Source organism: Aspergillus mulundensis, assembly GCF_003369625.1.
Source record: "Aspergillus mulundensis strain DSM 5745 chromosome Unknown scaffold_2, whole genome shotgun sequence".
Classification (NCBI taxonomy): domain Eukaryota; kingdom Fungi; phylum Ascomycota; class Eurotiomycetes; order Eurotiales; family Aspergillaceae; genus Aspergillus; species Aspergillus mulundensis.
This window is the reverse complement of record NW_020797890.1, coordinates 2198947-2219717: the sequence shown is the minus strand read 5'-3', so window position 1 is coordinate 2219717 and position 20771 is coordinate 2198947. Positions and strand designations below refer to the sequence as shown.

The 20771-nt window shown below is 51.9% G+C and overlaps 9 protein-coding genes across 9 annotated transcripts; 4 read left to right on the top strand and 5 right to left on the bottom strand.

Moving 5' to 3' along the window:
• Positions 1 to 267: 267 nt before the first annotated feature.
• Positions 268 to 889, bottom strand: DSM5745_03376 (putative NADH-ubiquinone oxidoreductase subunit GRIM-19; the record flags this gene model as incomplete). Its single annotated transcript, XM_026745392.1, has 4 exons — positions 268 to 316; positions 399 to 551; positions 623 to 729; positions 839 to 889. 4 exons carry the CDS (start codon positions 887 to 889, stop codon positions 268 to 270), a joined length of 360 nt encoding a protein of 119 aa, XP_026606258.1.
• A 451-nt stretch (positions 890 to 1340) lies between these two features.
• On the top strand, positions 1341 to 2585 carry trm10 (tRNA (guanine(9)-N(1))-methyltransferase; the record flags this gene model as incomplete). The annotated part of the gene is made up of 1 exon (XM_026745391.1): positions 1341 to 2585. The coding sequence occupies one exon, from the start codon at positions 1341 to 1343 to the stop codon at positions 2583 to 2585; it is 1245 nt and encodes a 414-aa protein (XP_026606257.1).
• Positions 2586 to 3150: 565 nt separating this feature from the next.
• Positions 3151 to 5268, bottom strand: DSM5745_03374 (uncharacterized protein; the record flags this gene model as incomplete). Its single annotated transcript, XM_026745390.1, has 1 exon — positions 3151 to 5268. The coding sequence occupies one exon, from the start codon at positions 5266 to 5268 to the stop codon at positions 3151 to 3153; it is 2118 nt and encodes a 705-aa protein (XP_026606256.1).
• A 579-nt stretch (positions 5269 to 5847) lies between these two features.
• DSM5745_03373 (uncharacterized protein) lies at positions 5848 to 6118 on the top strand (the record flags this gene model as incomplete). The annotated part of the gene is made up of 2 exons (XM_026745389.1): positions 5848 to 6086; positions 6112 to 6118. 2 exons carry the CDS (start codon positions 5848 to 5850, stop codon positions 6116 to 6118), a joined length of 246 nt encoding a protein of 81 aa, XP_026606255.1.
• Positions 6119 to 8388: 2270 nt separating this feature from the next.
• DSM5745_03372 (uncharacterized protein) lies at positions 8389 to 10965 on the top strand (the record flags this gene model as incomplete). The annotated part of the gene is made up of 3 exons (XM_026745388.1): positions 8389 to 8407; positions 8543 to 10101; positions 10147 to 10965. The coding sequence occupies 3 exons, from the start codon at positions 8389 to 8391 to the stop codon at positions 10963 to 10965; spliced, it is 2397 nt and encodes a 798-aa protein (XP_026606254.1).
• A 617-nt stretch (positions 10966 to 11582) lies between these two features.
• Positions 11583 to 12838, bottom strand: DSM5745_03371 (putative oxidative stress response protein Oxr1; the record flags this gene model as incomplete). Its single annotated transcript, XM_026745387.1, has 2 exons — positions 11583 to 11727; positions 11796 to 12838. 2 exons carry the CDS (start codon positions 12836 to 12838, stop codon positions 11583 to 11585), a joined length of 1188 nt encoding a protein of 395 aa, XP_026606253.1.
• Positions 12839 to 13188: 350 nt separating this feature from the next.
• DSM5745_03370 (putative endosome-associated ubiquitin isopeptidase (AmsH)) lies at positions 13189 to 14880 on the bottom strand (the record flags this gene model as incomplete). The annotated part of the gene is made up of 2 exons (XM_026745386.1): positions 13189 to 14679; positions 14734 to 14880. 2 exons carry the CDS (start codon positions 14878 to 14880, stop codon positions 13189 to 13191), a joined length of 1638 nt encoding a protein of 545 aa, XP_026606252.1.
• A 369-nt stretch (positions 14881 to 15249) lies between these two features.
• DSM5745_03369 (uncharacterized protein) lies at positions 15250 to 17225 on the top strand (the record flags this gene model as incomplete). Its single annotated transcript, XM_026745385.1, has 2 exons — positions 15250 to 15397; positions 15451 to 17225. The coding sequence occupies 2 exons, from the start codon at positions 15250 to 15252 to the stop codon at positions 17223 to 17225; spliced, it is 1923 nt and encodes a 640-aa protein (XP_026606251.1).
• A 1186-nt stretch (positions 17226 to 18411) lies between these two features.
• DSM5745_03368 (protein kinase domain-containing protein) lies at positions 18412 to 19590 on the bottom strand (the record flags this gene model as incomplete). Its single annotated transcript, XM_026745384.1, has 1 exon — positions 18412 to 19590. The coding sequence occupies one exon, from the start codon at positions 19588 to 19590 to the stop codon at positions 18412 to 18414; it is 1179 nt and encodes a 392-aa protein (XP_026606250.1).
• Positions 19591 to 20771: the final 1181 nt, after the last annotated feature.

Sequence of the window (20771 nt, the reverse complement as noted above, 5' to 3'; positions counted from 1 at the left end):
TTCATATACAACTACATGTTCTTGAATGAAGAGCACCTACGAGCACAGTCAAAAAATCTGTGGGACGATGACGCGAAGAAAAGCGAAATAAAAATTGTTGTCAAACGAGTCTGTCTTTTTGCAGACGGTATATCTACAGTGTACATTGCTTACTGAACCTTCGACTCCACCGGACGTCGCTCATCCTCGAGCAGAGCGTCCCAATCTATTCCTCACCGAGAAGTCACAACTCGAGCCGTACGCACCATCTCCACGATCTTCAACGCCTTAGTTATGAGCCTTCGCCGGCGTGTATCCGAATGTAGGACGCACGAATCTAGCCAGCAGCCATTAGCCACAACCAATTCCAACAATCAAGAATCCACAATAAACGGGGTAATGGAAGAGTAATGACGCACCGGTCAGAGTTGTAGATCTTCGTCTCAGAGCCCAACAGCTGCTGCTCACGGGCCTTATCAGCGTAGTAACGACGGGCCTGGTCGCGGTCTTCTTCAGCCTGGAGGAGGGGCAGGATATGTAGACGGCCCCAAATCTTCTCACGGGCGAGCTCGCTATATATTCCGTTAACTTCTGGGCTCTACTTCTCATATTCAATCTTGGTGCGGTGCGCAAGAGGACGTACTTCTGTTCCCGGATACCGTAGAAGAGCTTGTAGTACCCGTAGGCCATGAAGAGGTGCATGCCGACGAGGTAGGTGATGGGGCGGAAGCCGCGGGCGGGGACGTTGCGCTATTCAGACCATACGTTAGCTTCCCGTAGCTCATGAAGTCGCATACTGCTGATCGTGGGATCGGTAACGGCGGGACTGTGCAGGGAGGGATTCGTCGGGTTGGCGTACCTTGTATTGCACTTCCCGGTAGCCCCCGGTGGGGGGCATATCCTGAGGCATGTTGGCGACTGGCGGATTCGGCAGCGGCCTTCAATTGGTGTGAGGAGAGGGGGAATTCGTCAAGCCAGGTATGTATGCGGTGATGATGGAGTTGGCGGAGGAGTTGGGATCGGAGTCACGTGGCTGGGATGCGTTTGGTAATGAGCGCTTGCGGGGTTGTGATTGGTTGGTTTTCTACTATGACAACTCCGCAGATCCATGTATAGAGTCTTTTCCCTTCTCTTCCTAATTACTGGTATGTTTAAAGATACGCCTATCGTTATTCTCAGCATGCATTGAGATTCTTTTAGCTTTACCACCAGTAATATATAGCAACTCATCTGCAAACAGCTCAATTACTGCCGAGAAAAGATCACATGACTAGGCTGGTACTATGGTGTGGGGCTTCCAAGCGCTTCACCTGAAACTTTTTCTGTTCGAACAATCACCTTTGCCAAACTCAACTGATACAATGGAAGAAGAAGAGCGACCTAGAAAGATACAGAAGCTTGAGGGCGATGAAGCCCAAGAATCTGAACCGCTAATGACCGGCGCAATCGAATGCGCGCAAGACAATGCGCCCCTAGCCGAACAAGCCACCGCCGAAACTGCGACATCCGGCGCAAGCATAGAGAACGTGAAAGGACCAAAAGAATCAACGCCAATGCCTGCTGCGAATGAAACCGGATCTACCGAACAAAAGGTATCAAAAAGGCAGCTGAGGAGACAGGCCCAGAAAGAACAATGGGAAGCGGGACGAGAAGAGCGGAAGGTCATACGAAAGCAGAAAACCGCTGCTCGGAAAGAGCGGCGACGTGAACTCTGGGATGAATTGAAACGACAAGGCAAGGATCCGGCGGAAGAGATCAACAAGCTGTTCCCTATGACGACGCGGACTCGGAACCGAAAATCAACGCGGCTGCCGCTGACATTGATTATCGACTGCGGATTTGACGACCTGATGCAGGAGAGAGAGAGGGTATCTCTAGCTCAGCAGCTTACGCGCTCGTACTCGGAGAACAACAAGTCCCCTTTCAATGGTCATATGGTTATGTCGTCTTTCAATAAGAAGCTGAAAGAGCGCTTTGAGACGGTGCTGCACAATACGCATCAGGGTTGGAAAGGAATCAACTTCACGGAAGAGGATTGGTTTCATGCTGCAAAGGAGGCGAGTGAGGTTATGCAGGGACCTAAGGGTGGGCAGCTGGTTGGTCCCTTTGAGGACAAGGCCGATGCGAAGCCCGAAGATGGAGAGATTGTTTACCTCTCAAGTGACAGCTCAGAGACACTGACAGAGCTCAAGCCCTACAGCACATATATCATCGGTGGTCTGGTGGACAAGAACCGATACAAGGGGATCTGCCACCAGCGGGCAACTGAGTTGGGTATCCGAACGGCAAAACTGCCAATCGGCGAGTACATTCAAATGAACTCGCGCCCCGTCCTCGCCACGAACCATGTGGTGGAGCTCATGGTCCGTTGGCTGCAGTTACGGGATTGGGGAGAAGCCTTCATGCAGACTCTTCCGCCACGAAAAGGTGGCGCTCTGAGAGATGCTGCCAAGGGACAGAGGGATTCAACGCCGCGGGATTTCGATGCTGATGCTGAATTGAGTAGTGAAAAGGAAGCCGCGCCGGAAACTTCTGAAGTTATTGAAGCTACTGAAGCAGCTACGGCAGACAATGACGCTGTTCAGGAGAACAAGCCAGTCGAATAGACGCGCAATGAAACACTACATGCAGATTTGGGGGTCTCCCCATAAGTAGGCGTAGAGTGTGATTCCTTACTCGAATAATTTGGATTAACAATTGCCGGGGGAAAGTATGAGCTTCTTACAAGTCGTGCGTGACTGATCTCCTTAACCAGTGCATCCAATTTCAAATAGATTCGGTCCTCTGCTCGAATCTCGATCCAGTGAGCTCTCGCGAGATTTAGCGCGACAACAACTGTGGCACAGTTCCTGTTGTTATCTGATCCGGATATTTCCAGCGTGCTGGTAACCTCATCCAGTATGGCTCCCTAGCAAGGCTTCAACGAATCTTGTTTCGGATAAAAGTGGTATGGAGGAGAACACCCAATAGGAGTAAAATTATGCCGTCTGGTGCATGCTGTCCGTCTCAGTGCAAGTCGACGGCTATAGAAGCCAACCATGCCTCCAGTCTCTCGAAGTGCCCACCAGCGGTGCGCTGCTGTTTGCTGGGATAATGACCGGCGAGTAGACACTTGACCCATCCATTGCACTAGCATGGCGCTTTCAGTGCATCAAAGTCACCAGAAGCCCTTTACAGTCCCACCGAGAAACCCTCAACCCTTGCTCCCCAGTGCTCGGGGAAATGCATTCCCTCGTTGCCATCCCAACCCCCAGCCATCATCGCAACCGCAAGCAGCAATCCTCCCGACGCAGGAAAATACGGTGTCGGCACAACGGTCCCCACGGGGTTACCCACGTCGTCAAACTGGAAGTGCTCATCCAGCAACCACGCAACAGCTTGATCTACATCTCCCAACCGGAGCGATGTCATCGCGAGCATAGGGAAGTCCCAGCCATAAGACGCGCCGAGATCCCATACCTCGGCAACCCGGTTCATAGTCGCGTTGACGATAGACACATTTACACCTGCAGTTGGCGGGAGAAGACCGTAGATAGCAACCTGGCTGGGGTGGTCAGTTGTATACGCAGGATTCGTCCACGTATCTGGCAGGTCAGCGGAGATAGCGTATGCGCCGTCGACGATCGGCAACGGTGCAAGATTCTCAAGCACTCGCGTCCAAGATTCAGGAACGGGTATACCTAGACGGGTCTTCCAGTCCGAGGCGATCTTCAGACCGAATCGCCAGTAAGCCAGTTCAAAGGTTGGATTGTATGTCACATTAGGGCTTGTATTCTCTGACGACGGATACATCGGCGGGCCTAGGTCGTATACCTGGGTCGAGACGTTCCACCACGCATAAGATACCATCCACGTCGCAAGCTCATCTAGAAGATCGTCCCATTCCTGCAGGGTCGTGGCGTTCGGCCACTGCTGGTACTTCAGCTCCGCGAAGAACATCGGATGCGGCTGCTGCCAAATCAGGAGGGCGTTTTGCGAGCCGGGAGCCGATGCCCCGGATGGGTCGCTCATCTTTCCTAGTCGAGCGCCTGAGTATCCTTGGTCTCTGGCGCGTTCGATGGATGAGGGGAGGAAACGGTTGTACACACCGAGGCTGCGATTGAGGAGGTCCCACTTGTTCCAGCGCGCCCAGTGGCCCAGATGCCAGAAGACCATCTCCAGGTGGAATTTGCCGTACCAGCCGTTATTCTGTAGCCCAGATTCTTGAGGTGGGTCTTTGCCTGCGCTGTTGACGGCGAGGAGATACTGGGAGACGATGATGCGTCTTTGGAGTTCCTCTGCGTCTGAGGAGCCAGATGCTGTCAGGTCTACAAATGACCCGGTTTCCCAGTATTCAGCCCACCATTTTGTTGAAGAGCTTTTCACGGTTGCAAATGGTTTGATCGCGTCTTTTTCTGATGGAGAAAACCCGACAGTAAATGTGAATCTGCGTGCCTGTTCAGTGGGCTGGAGGAGGTATCGGTGTTTCTCATTGAAAGGCCCGCTTATGTTCCCTGTTTGTTCCCAGCCAATGGTGCTGAAGTAGGCCGTACCTTCCAGCGAGTGTCTGATTGCAGCCGTCTGCGCCGTGATATAACTCAGGGAGGTGGTATGCGACGATACCGCAGTCCAGTCACCGACAAAGGGAGCCTCGAACTTGTTCGACCCCGTTGTCAATGGGTAGTCAAAGAAGACACCTAAAGAGCCATCGTGCAATAGTGGCGACTGTACATCCACAGCAACGACATCAGAAGACGGGTCTGCAATCGTCGTAACTGATACTTTCTGCCCACGCAGCGTAAATTCCGAAGTTAGGATCCCGCTATACAGATCCAGCGTCTGTACGTTATCAGAGATATCATCAACCGAGATATTCCGCCCCTTGTAGAGAAGCCCAACCCGGCCAAGGTTAACCCGGTGCGGATTCGCAATGAGCCACTGCGAGATCTCTGTTTCGGCCGGGTTCGGTATGGCGTAGTTCACAAGGCGGCCATGTGTCCAATAGTCTAGACCGGTAAAATCACTAGGGTCTGTCTGATTAGGCGTTGTCGGGAGGGTGTCTTTGCACCAGCACCAGGAGGAGAGCGTATTGAATGGGAGCAACGTCTGTAGGCCAGTGATATCGGCGCCAAATGCGAAGTTCCCGTTGCCGACCTGCATGGGAGTTGTGGTTGAGAGGGTCGTGCGGATGGGGTTGTATCGACGCACGACATTCTTGCGGTCGATCGCCGATTCGTATGGTGTCGTTGCTGCATTATTGAGGGTAAGCAGAGCTAGGAAAGTCACCAGGGCGACGGAGAGAAAGGACATTTTGTTGTTTTGCTGGAGATCTCATGATGGCAAATATCTGCATGTTTTATATCTCGGCTGATGGCAGAAGATCTTGTTCTTTTGCGGGGTAGATTACTCCAAGGGCAGTCCAAGCTGTTATTTCCATGTCCACCAGGCGCTGATCTCGGTTTGGTCTCGCCCGAGAGACAGTATGCAGCCGGGGCCATAGAAGACCATTGGTGGAAGAACCAGCGGTCCTCCGCATCGTTGGATGGCAGTCGTGGGCACACTCCGTGCACGTAGCCCTAACTCGCCGGGAAGTTGAGGCCCACGGATCTCTAGCTGCTCTTGCACCAATGTCGGCCGCTCACATAGAAAGGTCATGCGGAGTCAGGTACTCACCTCTAGACACGTCCAGGGAGGCCGGAACATAAATTCAGGAACGGTAGTTCGGGTAGTACATGCCTACCATCAACGGCTGTTTTCTAGGCAGTTCGAGAGGTTGGGGGTGTATAAAAGCTCAGACTAGAAGACGAGAATCGTAGACTCTCTTACCATCTTTAAGCGCCATATTATCCTCCACCTGAGCTACGAGCCTCCACCATTATACACGGAAAGATGCACATCGCTACCGTCTGGACCGTCAGCGCTCTGGGCGTCATCGGCATGGTCGCACCTGCAGCAATCGTGCCCCGTCAAGCCGAAAGCACGGTTTATCTGGGCTTATACAACGGTACTGACTGTCAGGGAAGTGTTGAAGATGATGTGGACCACATTCATATCAATGGAAGCGCCTACTACAACTGCTTCGCTGCCACCGTCAAGCAGTCAATTGCCGTTGACCAAATTCCAGAGGGGTAAGTGGCCATCCATCTTATTCAGCTGTTGATATCGGGAATCAGAAGTAATGACTCGGTGTACCTGGATGGATATAGCACGTGCACTGTTCAGGCTTGGACGGGGAGTGACTGCAGCAGCTCAGACACGATTGTGTCTAGTAATGGCTGTCACAATACCATGTATGCGAGTGTTTCTGTGTCTTGTTAGTGGGGTTTCCAAGGGAGTTGGATGGTCAGTAGTGGTCAGACCAGAAGCATTTCATGTCATCTCTATCTAGCTGAGTGGACATCTCCAGTTGTTCAGTAGGGTGGTTTCACCAGATCACAGATTGTCGTTTATTCTCAGTTGACCTGTTGATACAACCGAGACATGCCAAGCCCACGGTCCCAGGGCAGACGAGCGATTAGTTCTCAGTGCATCGACCCCAACGCTCACTGTTTCCCGATTGGGGAGAGTAGAGAGATATCCAGGAAATTTGTATGGAACCGTAGGCGAGTAGTGGTGTCACTGTAGTTTTGCCCGGAAACCCCAAATGGTCAGCTGGTGACTCGGTGTTCAGTCACTCAGTGTCCAGGGAGGAGCCAGTCTGTTTTTATATCAGTCAATCTGATTGCACACAGGATGAGGCTCTATGCGGCGAACTGAAAAGGCGAACTCCTCCGCTTTTTGAACTTCCTGCTCGCGGCAACACCAGCAGGACATTTTTGTTCTCTCTCTTCATTTTGGATTGGCCTTTTCTTCTGCAAAGCTCGGTACTGGCGCGATCCTCATTCGGCGTTCTTGGATGACACCTATGTAGACAATCCCGAGTATAGTCTGTTTCGGGAGCATGAGGCGCCGCAGTACATTTCTGCGTATATTGCGCAAATTGACAAGCTCTCAACGACAAAGGCTTAGCGAAGCCGATAATGTGCGTTGCAATTGGCACGATCAAGAGAGAGGGTGTTAGTTGTTTGGACGCGTCCGTGGGGTCTCTTCTCACTGGACTATATCCCGAAGAGCGCGGTGCCTTGCTGTCCAATGTGCTGTTCGCCAATACAGAGCCACGTTTGCGTCCTGGTTGGAACCAACATTGGCTCGACGTCCTTCTCAAGTCGGTTTTCATCATATAATGTCTCAAGCGACGAGTTTCGGCGTCATGGGTCCTAGAAGAAACCCACAACTCCTATGAGAAAGGAGTTTAGCCACGAACGCCATTCAATCGCTGAACGGGGTGGACAACTGACCTTGCAGTGACTATGTGTGTATGCTGGACTCTTGTTATTAAGCAAATACCTCGTACATCGCCATCTTCGAGGACGATATCATTGCAGCTGGTGGGTGGCTCGTGAATTCACTCAGAGGCCTTTCAACCATGAGAGGAACGGCCTAGGTCGAGTGACTCGCGTCAATACTGGTTATTTCCCAGGCTCTTCTACACAGAAATATCCCTGAGTTGGTCCAGCAGCGACGATTCCTGGTACTGCAACATGGTCCTCGCCTTTCTCTTGACCACGGCTGCGACCCTGAGTCTTCTATTGAGCGCTCGGCAAATATAATGTGAAGCCGTTGCAGGGCGTGGTAGAGATGAACAAAGTATGGTTGCTGCACTCAGGTGCTGATATTTCCTCGCGATTAAGTCCCTGACCTGACTCAGTTCTTGCAAAAGCGGAAGTCAGGGCAGACCGACTCGCTGATTGAAGAGTACGCCGATCAAATTGGACTGAAGAGATTCGTGTGTACTACGACGCAGCTCCACCATGCTGGGATCCGCTCCAATAGAGACAATCTGGAGATCAGCACACGCAGCACTTGGGCTTTCTGGTTTGAGGAGTACGATCCATGGAGACCAAGGAAGGAGGACAATCAAATAATTGAAGAGCACCAGATTACTTGGATTTGATAGAATGATAGAAACGTCCATGCTAGATGCTTCTTGGAAACTTTGGAGCTGTCAAAAAGATAAGATAAGCGCACCATCCCGTTATATTGCACCGCCACATATTATGAGCGCCACAGGCGCCACAAGCGCCACAGAGTTGCCACAATGATGACATAACCAAAGATGGGTCTCGATTATTTACTGCGGTTGTCATGGAGTCATGGACCCTCAAAGGAAAAAAGTCTAGCAAACCGGCCTTTTTTTTCACTTGGAGGTCTTTGTTGGGGGATATCTCCTGGGTATCTGCTAGCTGGCAGTCAAACACTCAGAATATCTCTTTCTCTATCCTCTGAGTTGTATTTCCTGTTTTCTTTCTAATCCTGCCTTGGGGCCACCTTCCCCAAAAACAAACAAAGTGAGCTGTCAGCTGTTGCTGCGCAGCCAGATACTCCGCCAACATGTTTATGCTCCGAAATGGTATGCGCATCTAGTTTGGTGCTCTTTGATACTCTTGATCTTCCCTTGTCTATTTTGTGTTTTACCCCGCGATCTACCCCTCATGCCTTTTCTGGTTGACCTTGATCAGACACTAACCATCCTTCAACGTCACAGTCAGCAAGTTTATCTTTGGCGATAACTCCAAAGAGTCCATCATCGACATTCCACAGGGCCAGCTCTACCTCGTCCGCCCTCTATCACCAAAGGGGTATTCCGAGCTTATTTTCAAAGACGCCGCCGCCTCTATCCGACGAACCGGCCAAGAGTTCCAGTATCAACTTGTGATCCAGCGCGCCTACGAGGAAGGAGAGGAAGAGCTTGCCGAAGACGAGTCGGGCGAAGGACTTAGCGATAGCTTGGACAAGGACGAGAAGGCTTTCCTTCTCGATCAGAACCTTCATTTTCGGTCGGAGGTCCGTGAAGGCGGCTCGAAGATCCTAGCCTGGAGGGACCTTAGTGGCGACATTGGGGACCTCTTTGAGTTTATCTGCGATCCCTCTGTCCCGTCGGATAAGGTTGCCACATTTGAGTTAGCTGCTTGCCAGTGCCAGTACGAGCGCAAGTACCGCCGAAGCGCTCAGAAGGCGACTCAAGAAGAGCTTCTGGAGTTTTCGTTCGACGAGGAAAGGCCTATTCCATCTGCAAGTCCGGTCGCATCGCCCACAAAAACGAGAACGGAATCTGTAGCGTCCGGAGATTCTACTATGGTTCGAGACGCTGAGTATACCCGCTCCAAGAAGCAGCTCGCTGCTCCAGCTGCCGTGAATGAGCCAACCGTCGCTCCGCCTTCCGCCACTCACCCTGAGGCGAGAGATGTTCTGACGAAGGAACGAGCGGAATTGCATCTCTTTGATTTCCAAAGTGGGACATTTGTTATACAGGATGCCAATGTAACTGCCACCGTTACAGAAGTTGGCGACTGGCAATACTGGCTTCAAATTAGTGGTGAAAATAAGGATTGGCTGGGCCAGGCTGTTGTGGCGGACATCAACCCAGTGTTCAACTTTGAGTACCTGTCGTTCATCTTCAACCACTATGATGAGACTGGCTCAGCGTATTCTTGGCTCTTGCGCTTCAAGGAGCAAGAGACAGAGGAGAGGTTCCAACAGGGCCTGTTACAGGCTCTGTGGGAGCAGTTGAACGAGACCAAATGGACCAAGGTTAAAGATAACGACAAGGACTATGTTTTGGATGCTTTCCAGGACCTGACAATGGAAGACTCAGACGCGGCAGAGCAGGATGAAGAAGATGATGAAGAGGAGGAGGAGGAGGAGGAGGAAGCGAACGACGGTCAACGTAGCGAGCATTATGATTCTGACGAGGAGCAAGACGACGTTGTTACTCGTGATGAAGATGGCAATGTCAACTCTCAGCTCGCCGTTGGCTACAAACATGATCGCTCTTTCGTTGTCCGCGGCTCGAAGATCGGAGTCTTCAAACATACGCCGGACAACAATCTCGAGTTCTCAACCAACATTTCCAAGGTCGAAACTCCTAATGGCAAGCTTTTCAGTCCCAAGAAAGTCATGCTACACGCGGAAGACTCCAACTTGATTCTTCAAAATAACGACAACCCTAACTCTCTGTACCGTATGGACCTGGAGTACGGTAAAATTGTCGACGAATGGAAGGTCCATGATGATATTCCTGTTGAGACTTTTGCACCTGAGAGCGTGAGTCTTCCTATCATAAGTCGATGCTGGTACTAATCTTGACAGAAATTCTCACAAATGACCTCCGCTCAACCCTTCGTTGGAGCCTCTAACAATGCTCTTTTCCGTGTTGACCCTCGTCTGGCTGGCAACAAGCTTGTGGATGCCGAATTGAAGCAGTATGCTAGCAAGAATGATTTCTCCGCTCTGGCAACGACGGAGAAAGGATACCTTGCTGTGGCTTCTAACAAGGGTGATATTCGTATGTTCGATCGTCTGGGTATCAACGCAAAAACCCATATCCCAGCCCTGGGAGAGGCCATTATTGGTTTGGATGTCTCTGCTGACGGACGATGGGTTCTTGCTACCTGTCGTACCTACCTCCTACTCATTGACTCGCTACAAAAGGAGGGTAAGAATGAGGGCAAGCTTGGTTTCGAGCGTTCGTTCGCCAAAGACTCCAAGCCCCAGCCCAGACGTCTTGGTCTGACACCTGCCCATGTGGCACAATTCCAACACGAGACAAAGAAGCCGATCTCATTTACCCCAGCCCGCTTCAACACTGGTGTTGACAGTGAGGAAACCTCTATCATCACCGCCACGGGGCCTTTCATCATCACCTGGAGCTTGAAGAAGGTTGTCGCGGGTCGTAAAGACCCCTACAGTATCAAGCGTTACTCTGAGGATGTGATGGCGGACAACTTCCGCTTTGGCTCGGATAAGAACGTCATCGTTGCGCTTCCAAATGAAGTCAACATGGTTGCTAAGAGGGCTTTACAAAGACCCACTCGTGAAAGTATCGCCGGCCCCGTTACACCTCAACGTCGCGGCACTCGCTGGGGTAGCCGGCTGGGTAGGGATGAGATTGTTAACTCGCCTTACTAGTGGATTTCCTTTGTTCTTTACGGCTGCTACGTTCTGATGATTACGTCATTTTGCTTCTGGACATATGCATACCCCTGTCGTTTGTATTATTTTACTATTGAGCTGCTCATGCATTGAACCGTTCTTGCGGCCTTTTTATTTCCATTACCGCTGTAATCCTCGGATTTCTTTCAACGTGATGACACTCGGACCATGCTCGAAACCCCGTTAGATATCACACCTAGGTAGCTATTAGCTAAAAAGAATGTAATATGTATCCGTAGTAAACTATGCTGGAAGTGCAACCGGGATTACTCTTCATGCATGAGTATTCTGGTAGTGTGACAGCCAATTCCATTCTATAGCCCTTCACCCACCCGCCACTGATCCCCAAAATAATGTGATTATTTTCCAGCTAATCAACGAAAATAGAACTCCAACAAAGCAAAGACATGATGGAGACCAGCCCTTCATGTCCGGGTATTGATTATTTACTAGTGGTGAATGGCGCGCGGCCGATTCACCCTCCCCCTCCTCTTCCCATTCCATAACCTCCATCAAGTTGTCGAATTATCCCAATTATTGAATAGGTTTGGAACCAGTAGTTTTGATCTGCACCAAGCCCCAATCCGGCTGATTCATGATCCAACGTACCAAATTTCCACGCCAAGAACATCGAATTTAACACCCTCATCTGAGAGCGGTTCGTTCCCGAAGGTCTGACACGAGGCACTGACACCCTTTTCCAGGATCGAGTCGAGCCAAAGGCCGTAGTGACCATCCCTAGAAAAGTCAAACTTATTAGTTCCGTTGCTAAGCCTGGGATCGCAAGAGAAGGATAGCGAACTCACCCTCCACCTAGACTAAGAAAACCGGTTTCGCAAAACATCATATAATCATTCACCCCGCTATAGGGGAATGCCTTGAAGCGAATGCGATCAGGCGTCGTAGTCCCACTATTCGTAGCCCGACTCTGAGCAAGCGCCTGCGCATGCGGTGCCACCGACTTCGAATGCGCCTTCTCACCCCGCAACGTCGTGGACCGGCCGACATTCGTTGTGTCCGCGCTGGGGGGCGGCGGGAAACCTGCCCGTTCAAGAGCCTCCTCGGAATATACGCCTCCATCGCCGTCGGCGGAATCAAACGAGGTCGGAGGCGGCGGTAGCACGCTAGCCCGCCAGAGAAAACACTCGCCCGTGCCGAAATAGTGCGAGTCCGGGTGTGGGGGGTCCGTCATGTACGCGCCGAAGACGGACGATGCGGATGGAGAAGCGTCACGGATAACAAGGACATAGCCGGCCCGTGGACTGCGCGCTGACGCGGCGCGACAGTTCTCGTAGAGGGTTGAAAGGGATGCGCCGTCGCGGTCGAGGCTGTATGCTAGCCGCCAGGAGTCGACTAGCTGAAGACGCGGCGGGACGAGAAGGCGGATCTCCTCCGCGAGGGCACGGGTGAGGAGCTGGTTTTGCGGGGCGAGAGGGAGGGGTGTGTTTTCTTCGTTGGCGAGGAGGGTGAGGGGCGTTAATGGGGGTGGTTGGAAGGGCGAGACGGTGCGAACGGGGGTGAACACGGGGTGTTGAGAGGTCGAGGAGACGGAGGAGGATGACGAGGAGGGGTCCGGGTTGGGGTTTGATCGGCGCAGACGGGACATCATATTGTTGGACTTGATGTTGGCGTTGGTGTTTGCTGTTGGGGGGTCTGTTAGGCGGCGGTAGAGACCGGAGACGACGTGGGTGACCGGATAAGAGAAATATGATGCGGCGGATTGATGGAAGGGGGTGCTGCTGGAGCTCTTCTTGCTGGACTCGGTCTGTGGAGGGTCGGTACCTGGCGACGAGGTTGAGGTGGCGGGGGTGGTGGAGGACGACAGATCGGGCAGGGAGGCAGACGACATCGAGAGCTCATCAGCAGAGATTCAAGTTCAATTGGTGGGGTGATCGTCCCTGGACAGGAGGCGAATCATGGACTCGGTGGACGGGTTGACAAATTGACGAGTTGGTTGGAAGTTGGAGGTGGAGTTGAGGCTGAAGGTTGGGTTTGGGTCGGCGGGGGAAGCTCCTCCTAGTCCTACTTCGCCTCGTAAGCTACACAAGCCATGTGCACGTCAAACAGCTTACGCGACTCATTATTCTATGTCTATATATGGCTATTTCTTCTTGCTCATGATTCGTGTCCAGATTATAGTTGACATCACAGTTGCAAATGGGGAATATAGAAATCATACTGCGAATAAAGCAATCCCGATCATGACATGTTCGCCCGCTGGTCAACAGTCTCAAATTCCAACCCATTGGCCTCAAAAACATGTCCTGGGCGCAATGCATCCGTGTACAGATTGGCCTCGGCATGCGGATGGAATAATCCCGTTTGAGTACAGCTCAGGACTGACTTGAGCCCTGGCGGATCTGTTAAACGGAAGACTCCCCAGTTTGGAGTCTGACTCGGCGCACAAACAATAGCAATGCTCTCGGGTAACATCACTTGATATCCGCAATGGGTGTGCAGGTCCCTTGAGCTCATGAAGCAGGTCTGTGTAGGGTGCGTATGGATCCAGCCAAGCACCATTAGATCTTCCGAATCGCAGTAGTCAAAAATGGCAGACTCATTCACGGTCTCACATGTATCAGAGGTGGAAACTTGTTCCGGAATGAGGAGTCGTGAAATGAAGAGTGCGTTGGATATCAATGTGCCACAAAGAATGCCACATGTCTCCAAGTTCTTGCGAGTATTAGATGCGGCGAGCGAAAGAAAATGTCTGCGCAATTGTGGTGGGAGAAAGACCGTACGAAGAGGTGTCCCGTTCTCAAGGTAGGCGGACGGCTTGAATGTGAAGCTAGATGGATCCAAACCCTTGCGTTTATCATCTACTGTCACTTTGGTAGGCACTGTAGGTGCAGTTTCGGACAAATTCCCCTGCGATACCTTGTCCGGTCGAGGTGGAAGTTCATCTATGTTGCTTAGCTGGCCAGTCTGGATGCTCTCTTTAGGAGGAAGTATCGGTGGCTTCGTGAGTTTGCGGGCCTCGGACTGTTGGCTCTCCACTGGGATTGACGGAACCTCCAGCGGTCTTTGCCGGGGTACAGAGGGATACTTGTAGGTGGATGTAGACGAAACATCGACCAGCGGCCGTGTTACAGGCTTGCTCGAAACCTGTGGCCTGCCTTCCAGGTTGAGCCGCACTTCTTGCATGCGCCGACTCATATCATCGGAATCCTTCCTCGCATTCCGCTGCAGAGCTTCTTCCCAGTCCCCCCATATCCCCGCGACACGTCGGTTCGACTCATCCCCGTCACCGAGGCCGCCCTGGCGCATTGCATTCCTAGCCGTTGCTCTCCGGCTGATCTCGGTCCGAGCCAATTTGACAGCCAGCTCATTATCCTTCCCCGCTTCCAGGGGTTCGGCAACGCCCGAAAGGGCAGGGTCAGGAGGTTGCGGTGGTAGAGTCGATGCAGCGGGAATGACCGCAGCGGACAACGACATGCGGGACTGACGCTCGCGCATCAACTGTGTATAACGCTCATATCGCTTGTTGATCCGCGGTTTCAGTTTCTCCAGTATCTCCAAATTCTGCTTGACTTCCTTCTCAGCGGCCACCAGTGCCTTCCGTTCTTCCCTAACATCTTTTCCATCCTTCAAGTCCGGATGGCTGGCTAAGTTTACAAGTACTAGTTGGGCATGCCGAAAGAGTAGGAGGTACGCCTGTTCGTCGTGTCCTTCGCGCAGGTAGATCCGAGCCTATTGCGACCCATTAGTACCACAGATGGAAAGCTGTAGGAAGACGCCACAAACCTCGCGCATCAGTGTACCAGCAGTCCTCAGCCAATATCGCAAAGGAACTGCGGGGTTGAATTTGTAGTCCTGCGCAAGACGGCTGATTTTCTCTACGCTTTGCGGAGCGGAGGCTCCTATGCTTGGGGCTGAGGACAGGGACGCCATAACTGCACATCCGTTTGTAGAGGTCGAAAGTCGGAAGCCTGATGTAATCTGGGAGGTAGTCACGAGCTCAGATCTCGTCGGGCAAGAGACTTGTTAGGCAGCAGACTGAGGGTGATGTCACGGACGATGATCGATCATAATCAAAAAGTCCATCCGCAGAGCACCTCGACATGGAAGGAGGAAAGATCGAGCCATAAGAGAAGATGGGTTGAGATGTGGTGCGGAATGAGAGAGATCGGCGGGGCGCCGGGGGTTTGGTCTCTTCCGCGCAGCTCCAAGCTCTCTCTCTCCCTCAACCTTGTCAAATTCCTTGCATGCGCCCCCTCTTCTGCCCTTATGGACTGATAATCAATCTTTCAGTCTATCGCCATGCCGCCGCCCGCAGTGGAAAATATTTTTAGGAACTATAAATACGCGCCAGTCACCAAGTTTCCCATCACCAGCGCGTTGCATAAGGGTCTTCCAAGGACCGGCGTACACCGCACCAAACCCAACATTGTAGGCCCAGAGCTGTGTGGTTGGTACCTATCTCTGACTGTACTTTCTTGGTCTGAAGCTAAGCCTCTACAGACGATATCTTGAAGCGCCTCTCGCCGTACCTCTCGCGAAATACTCCGGTTGATGTCCTTGATCTATGGCCCGGTCCCGGTGTCCTCTCGTCCAAAGTAAACGACTTTCTGAAACCGCGCAGGCATGTCCTCATTGAGCCGGATCTGAAGTATTTCAGACCACACATTGAATCTTGGTCGAAAGGCCGCTCGGGCTGCGAAGTAGTCCAAACGCAACTGTACGGGTTGTGGGATTGGCAAGAACTGCTTTCCAAATACTTGCCGGAACAAGGCATTCAAAACAGTGATAACAGCGGGACTTTAGCTAGGAATGATACTTTGCTGGTCCTGGCAAATCCCCCCGGCCCGCGTTCACATAAAGATCACTTTAGTGGCTCGCGGTGGATACAGGTGTTTATGGACGAATGTCTGCAGCAGAGCGGTCTGAGTGCATATGGAGCTGTACGGCTGCTTGTCGCGATGTCCTCGTCGGACGTATATTCTGTTTTACCGCGTGCAATCGCCCAGCGTGCCCGCCCATCACTCTTAACTGAACAGGTCGCGCTTCATGCCTTCGAGGTAGCCTCAACGGTTGACGAGAAAATAGGAACTTGGGCTTATCATAAGGATTGGGAGATGATAACTGGGGGTGAGCAGCGTGTCCAGGAGAGAGCTTCCAAGAATAATGTTGTCGTGCCTGAGGGTCGTGCATTCCCACCCATTGAACCAGCACCCGAATGTCCCAACCTCCCTACCAGTGCGCTTTCTTCCGATGGTCGCAGCAAACGCAACATTGTGCATCCTTACCAGCCTCGCCCCAGGACCCTCCAGCATGATAAATACTTCACAGCTTTTGAAGAGCTCAACAAGATTAGTCCAGACTCACCAAAACATAAAGAGGCTGTGAAAGGGCTCAGGAAAATAATTAGTTTGATGATTTCAGAGAACAATCAGGCTTACACTCGCGTGCAGCTCGCGGACATTCAGAACAAAATTGACAACCTCAACAAAAATATTTCACGGTATGCGGCAAGCCCACAATCCCAGAGATCATTAAAAGGCGTCCCCGACCAAGTTGAAAGCCTCAAAGCGTCTTATGAGGAGATACACTCCGCTATTCACTTCGATACAATCCGCACCTTGCCCCTATTAAGAGACAACAGGCGGAGCGCCTACCACAGCCATAACTTCGACGAAGCCGTCCTTCTTTACGACCGCCGGCCTTTCGAGCCTCTTCTCATTGATTCGAACGAATTGTATCCCCGCGGTATTTACAGGACGTTGATGTACTTCGAAGCAAACCCAAACCCCCCAGCAAAGCGGTACCTGCAACAACTCGACGAGAGCCAGAGAGAGCTGGCCACGCGCTTCTTCTCAGCGATTTCCTATTGCCTCGGAGTCAACGGCGCATTGACCATCTCAAATTTAATGGAGAAGGTGCTTCCCGCACACACCGCAAACGATTTGGTCAGGGCCGTCCCGACCCTTGCCATCCACGCTTCAAGACGTCCCAAACCCAACTTTGAAGAATGCCCCAAAACCGTGCACTACGACGAACTTGGCACCATGCCAAGAGAACCTGTCTATGGGTTCCAGGAAAACCTCGACTATGACCTTAGCGACGTCTCTATCCGTGTCCTCTCGTCGGAGACCATCTGGTCCCTTGCTGTCGAATACGCCAGAGAAGGCATTCACGTGGACGTCGTCCAACTAACGCGGATGCTGGGAGGTACGACTACCAGCGCGCTAAGTCGAGATTACCGTGGGGAATCTGGGGATGCAAAAAATAAGAAGTGATGATTTCACGCAGTCGCTTTTTTCCCCTCTCTCGTTGAAATAAGCCTTCTTCAGCGCCTACTAGGACTACCGTTATCCAGACGGAAACGCGGTTTTTTATTGTTGGGGTGGATGTTTGGTGATGCTTAGGTCTGTACTATATGCAATGTACGATAATTTACACAGTATACGTATAAGAGACGAATTTAGGCACGCGGGTATATCCAAGGTTGATTGTATATAATATTTGGTGGATCAATATGTTAATATAGTGGTTTCCCCCCCCCCCCCCCTCCCTTTGTTTCATCCTTAGCAACTAAGTCTACTAAAGCAAGGTACTTGAGGAGGTCTCCTTTCCAATTGGTAGAATCAATGCAAATACAGAGAACTGCCTTAACTGTATAAATCCATCCGTCATATCTTACAACCGGTTCCCATCCCCCCCCCCCCAATGCCTTAGGTGATATCCTTCCCTCATCACTTCTGACGCTGGCCCCCAAGCTCGGCCTCCTAGGCTGGTCTCCAGGGCTCTAGACCCCGCCCTCTCGCCTGTTTAGGAAGTGATCTGAACCCCCCCGGCCTAGCCCCAATCCCAGTCCGGGGCCCCAGTCTCGGCTTCGGCCCGGGGCACGGTTGCAGCCTGCAGGGTTATGGGCTATCGAGCAGCCGGACTAGGGTATTGACTATGAGATGGTGTCAGCGCAGGAACGATTTGTGCTTGGTGGCGGCCATCCTAGGCGAAAGGAGTGATCGAGATGATTTGTTCTACGCGGGTGTTTAGTGTTTTCTTGCTGGTCCATGGAGGTTCTTACGGGCTCGGAAGGACGGATCCTACCAGACGCAGTGAGTGATGAAAAGATTCGTAACTTACGTAGACTAGTGAAATTACGGTTTTACTTTGAGAGGGTTGGGGAGCCATTGTGTCAGGTATAGTCACATTGTAGTATATATGTCATAGCCAGAAAGTTGGCTTGATAATAGGGTATCACAAATTGGTGGTGAGAAGGAAAGAGTTGTAAGAAGTACACGGTTTATAGGGTACAGGTAGCCAAAAAAAAAGATTAAAAAAAAGGCCAATTCAACCAAATCAAAACAGAGAGATGGAAGAATATAATAGAGGAACATGTAAAGACGTAGATCCGTATAGATGATTGGAGGATGACGTCGAAGTTCGTGATCATTTGTTGGTGAGTGAGAAGTATAGTCTCTATAGAGCGTTGGCCAGGTCGAACCATGCACGAGCAGTGACTCGCTCAGCCGGGTTCTTAGAAACGGCCGGTTGGAGAAGCTTCTCGACTAGTCCGTTCTTCGGGACGCGGGTGCCGTTATTTCCAGATTGGCGGGCGTTGCTGATAATTAGATGACCCTGTTGCCCTAACATTTGGCGCTGCATTGGGTGGAGCCCAGGAGGGTAGATTAGGATATCACCAGTTGCGGCGCCAAGAAGGGTGACTGCAAGGGAGAAGACATCGGAAGATGGCTCCGGGACGGCGTCGGGATTTTTTAGCACGCTCAGGAGTTCCGGTGCCGTGAAAGGGATGGTTGTGGCTGAGAGGCAAGCGCTGGATGGGATCTGAGTTCCGGTGGTGGAGATGGAATGCGAGGAGGAAAAGTCCGCGAATAGCGGCTCATAGGGGAACTCAGTAGACTCCTTGTCGTCATCTAAGGAGATTCGGGGGCGAAGGAGGATGTTCTGAGGCTTGATGTCGGCGTGCACGATCTGGGCTTGGTTATGGAGCCAGTCAAGACTCTTGATGAGCTGTTTGGCAAGGTCATGCCACTGTGGCATGCCTATGACCGGATCGTACATGGTCCGTGTGGTGAAGTTCTGCCGCATGATGCGGGCCTTGTCCTCGATGTAGCTTGATAAGGAGAGTGGAATAGCTGACATGACGATGGAGCTGGAGGCGTTGATGAAGCCGAGGAATGGGACAATGTAATTCTCTGAGCCAGGAGTAGAGCTAGCTCGGGTTAGTGCAAGGGCTTCTGCGTACAGAACAGGACGGGCATCGCCCCGTCCTGGTGATTTGACGGCCACCAAGCGGCCGGCCGGATTCGGCGAGCTTGGGGGCGTAAATGGGCGCGTTGGGTTAATAGCCCGGGGGGAGGCGAAGGCCTTGTAAACGACGCTCCAAGCGCCGTCGCCAAATGTAACGAGACGACCATTTTCGTCGCGCTGGTATTCCAGCTCATCGAGGAACTGCGGGGGGCTCGACACTGCCTCACTGTCGGAACATGTGCCCGACAGGGGGGATGGGATGGTGGAGCTGTTGGCACGGTCCTCGATGGTGGGAGTCACAGGAGGCGTAAGGCCAAGCCCTGGCGTAGTGACAGCGCCATGGGGCTTGGTGGAGATAGAAAGCTGCATGGGCATATAGGTGGCCATGGCTGTTAGTGCTGGATGCTCTTGGGAAAAGAGCAGCAGATGATAAGAGATGCTGGTTTCGGAGATTGTGCTCTCCAGTGCCTGATTTGGAAGGATGATAGCCTTCGGTATATAGCCTTGACTATATAGAGATGTATATCAAACGTGTCAGAAAGACCGTGATGATATCGATCAATGGGCACAGGGATGCAGAGAGAGGAAGACGGAAGGAGGACGAAGGGCGGCCACCACGATATAGGCTTTGCCTTGGAACAGAGTCCCGAGTGGCAAGCAGCAGGAATCAAGGCCCGTCGAGTCGAGGCCCCGTTGACGTGGAGGATGAAGCAAAAGTTTGGGTGGTGGTCAGGGACTGCAGTCCGAACCAGGCATGCGACACAGTTGGAACGGGCCTTGTGACAGAGACATGGCGATTCTGTCAGTAACGATAACAGAACATAAGGATAGGACAAAAGGCAGGAAAACAGGAAGAAAGGAAGAAAGGAGTGTAGAGAGGAGGAGAGAAGAGGAGAAGAAATAAATGAAAGCGCAAAAACCCGAAGAAATTCTGATTGCAGCAAGAAAAGAAATGAGATCGACGCAAGCTTAATTGGAGCCGAGAACCGTGGAACTCGTTTGGATTTGCCCTTACGTGTCGCACAGCAGAAGCAGCAAGCAACCCTGTGATAAGCACGGCCTGCTCGCACTGATGCTACATTCCAACGACCTCGTGCTAGCTCGTATCCGGCTGGTCGCAATTGGAGTTCATGTCTAGGGTCGTATCTATTCTCCAGAGCAAGAGCAGAGCAGCGATAGGAACCGGAATTTGGCTTCATTGTTCGAGATTGTGGCGGATCCGTTACCGTCGTCAATACGCGCTAGTCCGTTCTCGCTCGGCCCGGCTCACCAGATGCGGCAACCCGAGTTCTTCACCCTGCAATAAGCTGCAATCTGGCTGCATCTGGCCTGCCTGTCTGCGGGCCAACGGCTGTCATCTCGTGAGTAGCGAGTACAGAGTAAACGCTGTGCTACATTATCTGCTTTGGGATGGTGGTTTTGCTGCCTGCAGTAGTATGACTCCTACCCTGTAGTTGCTGGAATAGCGCCAGACAAGCTTATCTATAGCGCGGGGTCTCCAACAAATCTCCAACCTGGCTTATCTTACGCGGAGTCATACTGTCGATAATGTGACTCAAATATTATCG